Source organism: Corvus brachyrhynchos, unplaced genomic scaffold (assembly GCF_000691975.1).
Source record: "Corvus brachyrhynchos isolate BGI_N302 unplaced genomic scaffold, ASM69197v1 scaffold164, whole genome shotgun sequence".
In the NCBI taxonomy this organism is placed as follows: Eukaryota; Metazoa; Chordata; class Aves; order Passeriformes; family Corvidae; genus Corvus; species Corvus brachyrhynchos.
In genome coordinates, this window is record NW_008237426.1 from 772,504 (window position 1) to 778,729 (window position 6,226).

Sequence of the window (6,226 nt, forward strand, 5' to 3'; positions counted from 1 at the left end):
AGCAGACGTAGCACATCTGCATGACACGCATGGGAGGGAGGGAATGTGGGTCCCCAGGAACCGCACTAATCCTACTGGGATTGAATCCTGTTTGCTTCTGAGACTTTCAAACAGCTAACTAGATAAATAAAGCCATAAAAAAGATTTTTTTGGATTTGAGTTGAATAAGACCTCCCAAGGGTACAGTTAATGGGTGAGATTGCGAGCAACCAAATAATCTCCCAGGCAAAAATGCCTGGGTAAAACTCTGAAGGATTAATCCACAAAGCATCCCTACATTTCGAACTGAGGGTCCTCAGTCCATGACACAATTATGTAAAGTCAAATTCAAGAAATATGAGTCAGTGTGATCAATGTAGTTTATTCTAAAAGTATCTGCTTTTACTTATGGAAACTTTATTTTAAGGAAGCTTTAGGGCTCAGATCCAGCACAAGTGAATTCACCGTTCAATAAATCTCTCTAATGGCTGGTCAGGAGCTTCAAAGTTTGCAGTCAAATTCATTTATTAAAGCCAATATATTTTTCATATAAATTAAAATAATATATTTGCATATATGTGTTTCTACAAATATGAGAAGAGCCAGTGCAGTCTATCAAGGGCAGCACCCAAGTGATAAATCCATGCTTCCCCTTGCTCAAATCTTCTACATCCAGCTCCATCTGAGGCTTTGTTTCCTGTCTAACTGCCTGCAAAAACGGACAGAAGAGTCCCAAGCTGATTTCCAGCAGGACCACTTTCACAGGATGGGATTTACCTTCTCAGCGTTGGATCGGATGCACTTGACAAAATACGGCTCTGCTTGGCCAAGGGTCTCCATCAGCTTGTTGAGGGATGCCTGCAACAGAGGAGACAAAGGGAAGGGAGAGGAGACCACAGTGGATAATGAAAATCCAAATGCTTAGATCATAAACCAGTATAAATTGGAATTAATTATGAGTAAATGAGGCACATGTGAAATTATTTCCCCAAATGAGTGTTTTAGCACAAGCAACTTGGCTGATTTTGTCTTTGCCCCCAACAAAGAAACCAAAGATGAATATAATTGCTGGGCTGGATTTTCAGATCTCTGGCTCCCCTGGAGCCCAAACTCCCATCCCACTCCATACCACAAGCCTCTTCCAGCCAATGAATGAGAGCTCCAAGACAAGAATTTACACCTGGCACCAAACAACCACTAATGTTTTTTAGACACAAATCAAATTTGCCTTTACCAAAAGTGACTCCAGGCAGGATCTATTCCTGATTTTTAATCGTCAAAATGTTACTGTTGACCTAAAAATAATTTTTTTAAAATGACAGTTTTGCCAAAAGGAAAATTGGGAATTCACAATAATTTCTGAAGCCTGCAACCCTGAACACTTCAGAGGTTGTTTCTAGAGAAGAGCTCCAATGTTGGCACGTTCCTGACTGAAGGCTCACTGAGAATCAAGGGATTTCCTGGTTCCATTTTTCTATTTCTCCTTATTTATTCATCACCATTAAAAGCCTCTCCCATAACAATGAATTTACATTAGCATCACTTTACAGTCAGCTGCTCCAGTGGGATCTCAATGCTGAGTTATCCCTTCACCTTGCAAACCTTTGACTTTTTGGGATGAATCACAAGCTCTTGGAATAAAACCAGGCTGAATACCAGAGTGTGCCGAGTCCTTGGTGCTGGCCAGGCTCCTCAGCCACGTTTTTTTTGTTGTGTCCTATAAATACTTTGGGCATCTCGAATTGCTGAGCACTTCACAAACATGGCATTGGTAACATGCTCCAGAGTTGATTAGTCCTGATTTTAATAGAGTTTAAAACTCAGTCGTGTAAAGGATATTCTGCCACATTCACTATAAGCAGAGTTATAAATTTTGGAATACAGGAGTTAATAAACTGGCGTGGTATTACAAAGAAGCGTTTTGCCCACAGATCTGCTCACAGGAAGCCTTTTTTTCCTTCTGATAATTTCAGACATCTTTATTGGGAAGCCTTTCATGTTTAGAAAAATTCATTCACATTCAGGATTTTGGAAGGAGCAAGGGATGGAACCCAGGCACATGTGATGCAGCTGTGTTATGTACATTAACTTCATGCAAATACCCCTGTTCCTGCTCTGCTGGCACGCTCCTGGTTTTCTTCAAATCTGAAACTACTCTTTTTTTCACAAAAGCAGCCTATTGGGAGCTTTCAATCATCAGCGATGCTGCAGCATCCCACAGTGCCCAACCAGGCTGGTGGGAGGCAAAGGGGGTACTCAAGGGACACAACCCCTTCACTGAAAGCCCAGCAAGCAGAGTGCTCCCAGTGCTGGAAATGATGGGAATGGGATGTGCCGGACCCATAGGAGGGGACATTTCCCCTCCCTCAGCGCCATCCTGTGTGTGGCAGATGGGCCAAGCACCCTCTGCCATCTGGCCCTCGGGAATCCGCAAAGGACGCGCGAGGTCGCCGGATTAACCCTGTACCCGTCTCCTTTGTCCCTCTGCCAGCAAAACTTTCCAGCCACCCACTCCTTCACCACCTGTACTTGGCCTTTCAGGAACCGTTCCATCCCTGTCTCCAGGGCACCACCTGCATGTGGCTTAAAGGGGAGCTCTACAGTTTTAGGTAGGGGTGGCTGAGTTTTCCGTCGTGAAAGCCATCCCTGCTCCTGGCACACGCTCCGAGGCAGCTATTTCCCCTACAGATTACCCTAAGTATAGGGATAGTGGAAATCCATAGGAGACGGAGCAGCTGCAAGCCCGGTGTTGAGGCATTAGCCACAAAGCAGCATTTATCCTCAAAAAAACCATGATAGGAAACATTTGTGTTTCCTGCCCGTGACCCAGTTCCATGCACCACAATTTTATTAGTTTGCTCCTGATTATAAAAGCAATGCTGCTGCTTTGTCCCTCAAAATGCTTCTCCTTAACAAGTGCTCCATGAAATGAGGGCTCTTTGATTTGAATGTGCTGTGAAAATATACCAAAAAATATCAATTGTGCCCCCCTGGGGCTTTCCAGAGTTTTGTTGGGAGCATAAATAGGTTTTGAGAAGGCCTTTCACTCCAAGATATCCCTGTTTCAACCCCTCCACGGATATGAATTAAACTCTGCAGGATTGAATTTTGACCAGAATACCATTAGATCAGACAAGGCTAAATATATAAATATACAGATGTGCATTCTGCAAATTATAGACAGAGATATATATATGTGTGTGTGCATACATATTTTTAATTCTTTAATCTTACCCACACCTACACATGGAGAATTTCTAAATATAAACCACATCTCCAAAAAACTCCAAAGCAGTCAAAATTACAACTCAAAACCAACCCAGACTTGCTTAGAACCCAAATTTTACGTGAAAATCTGCTTTCTATTATTACCACCTGCTCGTGCACATGTTTTGTAGCAGTTTCCAAGCCGTGATGCACATACAGAACAATCACAGACTCACTCAGGTTGGAAAAGACCTTTAAAGATCATTGAGTCCAACTGTGAGCCCAGCACTGCCAAGTCCTTGGAAGATTATTTTCCCTGCAGCAAACCCCAGGGACTGCAGACTGGCACACAGCACTGACAACACAAGATAGATCCCTCCTCAGAATTCCTCTGCCTGCCTGGAGAAAATGCAGCAGGATTCTGACCTTTCTGTCCCTATCAAAATTCCCATTCTGACTCAGCACAGATTATGCTGGATAAAGGACTGCAAAAAGCGTGATTTGGGGATTTTGGGGTTTCTGGATTTGGGGGAGAAAGCACCACAATGCAATGGCTTGGAATATGAGGTACCAGAGGACAGGGATGCACCAACACCTCCCTCTGCAGCTCATCCTCAGGTCCCACCTTGCTCTGCCATGTCATCCCCCACGACAGCCATCCTCACTCTTATTTCTCTCCACTTGCACCCTTTCAACACCTGCAGCATCTCCCAGCTCCCTCAAGCCCTCAGCAGGATTCACAGCCTAAATGCTGCTGGGGATGGGGCAGGACTGTGCCTGGAGCAGGTGATTCCCCTCTCTCCATCAAAGGAAAGGGCTCACCTGGAACTGGGCACTGATGCTGGGTGGTTTTTTCTTCTTATGGAGGTGGAGGAGAGATTTGGTGATGCGGTCGTGCAACGTCAGGTTCGTGAGGTGCTTGAGGGACTTCACATCCAGCAAGTGCTACAGAAAAAGAGAGAATCCAGAGAAAATCCAGATGTTATCATCACACCATCTGCTATATCCCTCCTTTACCCTCACAGGGCTTCCTTAGGTGACGTAATCTCAAGAGGGAACACTGAGGGATGGCTTCCCTGTGAGGGTGGGGAGGCCCTGGCACAGGGTGCCCAGAGAAGCTGTGGCTGCCCCTGGATCCCTGGCAGTGTCCAAGGGCAGGTTGGATGGGACCTGGAGCAGCCCGGGACAGAGGAAGTTGTTCCTGCCCGTGGCAGGGGTAGAACTGGATGACCCTTTCAGCACAAACCATTCCATGATTCCATGATTCTCCTCACTGTTAATGAGCCGTTCATTGATTAATTGCATCAGTGCCTCTCCAGATGCAAGATGGACATGGAGAGTAGTAAAAACAATGTTTGCTCCTCCTGGTGCTCTGTTCCCGACCACAGACACAGCACCAGCGAGGACCACAAAAAGCATTATTCTTTTAGGAACAACAGATCTCGTGGCATCTCTTAAAATATAATAAATGCAGCCAAGATGGAGGGACAGTAACAAGGTTGTTGTCTATCAGGTACCAGCTCTCCTGCGTCATTCACCTGTTCATTTTAGTTTAGAGATCTAACTACTAAATTTCACCAGCATGTAAATACCTCTTCCCAGAAGGAGGGGAAAAAGGAGCCAGAGCAGCTCCAAGGAGGATGCAAGTGCTCATATCTCTCTCTTCCAGCAGAAATCAGGGCTGAAATCCTTTGGGTTTATAGGAGTTAAAGAGCCCTGAACAAAGCTGAGTTGACCAAGGTCTTGGTGTAGACACAATGGTCTTCTTCATATCCAGCAGCATTGCATCACTGTGCTACAGCCTTAACCCACAGCCCCACCAGGGGGAAAATCTGCTTCTCACTCACCTTTGGGAGACTGGGTTTGGCTTTGAAGTTCTTATTTCGCCTGGGGAGATAATAAACGGCTCAGGTTAATGCACAGTGCAATTGTGGAACGGAGGAGTTTATGAAACCAGCCCCTCAAATCCCCCTGAGCAGCTGCTGCCCACAGCCAGCACTGAAATGGGGCTGCCCCTGCATATTGCAGACTGAGAGGAATGTATCCAGTTAATGGCAATGGTTGCACTGGGAATGATGGGATGCAGGGAACCTGGGAAGAGCGAAGAAGCCGTGTCACAAAATGATTGACCAGCTGCCTGCTTTCCAAACCCCATGTTCATTCCAGTCACCCTGGGGTGTTCCCTGAACCTTCTGAGGAGGCTGCAGTGTGAATCATCAAATTCATCTGCCCAGACAATGTATAATGGAAACTTTGGTATCATGCTAGAAGTGTGACTGCATTACACTGCTGCTGTATCTTCAGACTGGTGTGACCAGCAGGTTTGTCCCTTCTCTTTCTTCCCTTTGTCTGTTATTCTCAATGAAGGAGAAGAGTTAAATCAGATGTGTCAAACATTGCTTTGACCCAACTGGGAAACACCTCCAAGTCTACTTGGCACCCTGAGAGTTTTATATCCTGGCTGTTCACATTCCCCTAACTCCCCATGCTGCTCATTGTGCTCCAGGAGTAAGGCCCAGATCCCCTCCTGGGTACTGACATGAGGATGCCATGGGCCCTCTCCAGCAGTTTGCTGTTGGTAGTGTTGACGAATATCCCATCTTTGTCCAGGAAGGCGCCGGGGCTGGCGAGCCTGTTGTGCCTCATCCCCATGCGGCCATTCCAGCCAACTGCGTAGGCATCCCTGAAACACCAAACACCGTTAGGAAGAGATCAAAACCACGGTTCTGTGATAAAAATACATCTTAAAACAACCCTTTGGTGGAAAAAGAGCTGCTGCTTTTCTCTCTCCACTGTTCATTCGCTCCCATGGGATGAGTCCCTCGTGCCAGACAGCACATGAAGCCATGGGCCACTAAAGCACCTCTCAAAGATCAAATATTCACAAAAAGAACAAATTATCAGCAGGACACTAACAGCTTCCAGCTCTTCCATACAGAAACCTTGAGTCTACAGATACCACTAGATACCTTTGGTGGTCTGAAGGATACGAGGCCATGAGCTCTGGTGCCAACTCTGTCTCCTCGAATTTACACAATCA

The 6,226-nt window shown here is 45.9% G+C and overlaps 1 protein-coding gene across 1 annotated transcript in view; it reads right to left on the minus strand.

The window, feature by feature from the left end:
* MYO9A (myosin IXA) overlaps positions 1-6,226 on the minus strand; it is a 168,951-nt gene that overhangs the window by 26,698 nt on the left and 136,027 nt on the right. The window contains 4 exon segments of the mRNA XM_017731129.1: positions 743-837; positions 4,009-4,131; positions 5,034-5,073; positions 5,726-5,869. Coding sequence (XP_017586618.1) covers positions 743-837; positions 4,009-4,131; positions 5,034-5,073; positions 5,726-5,869 — 402 coding nt within the window.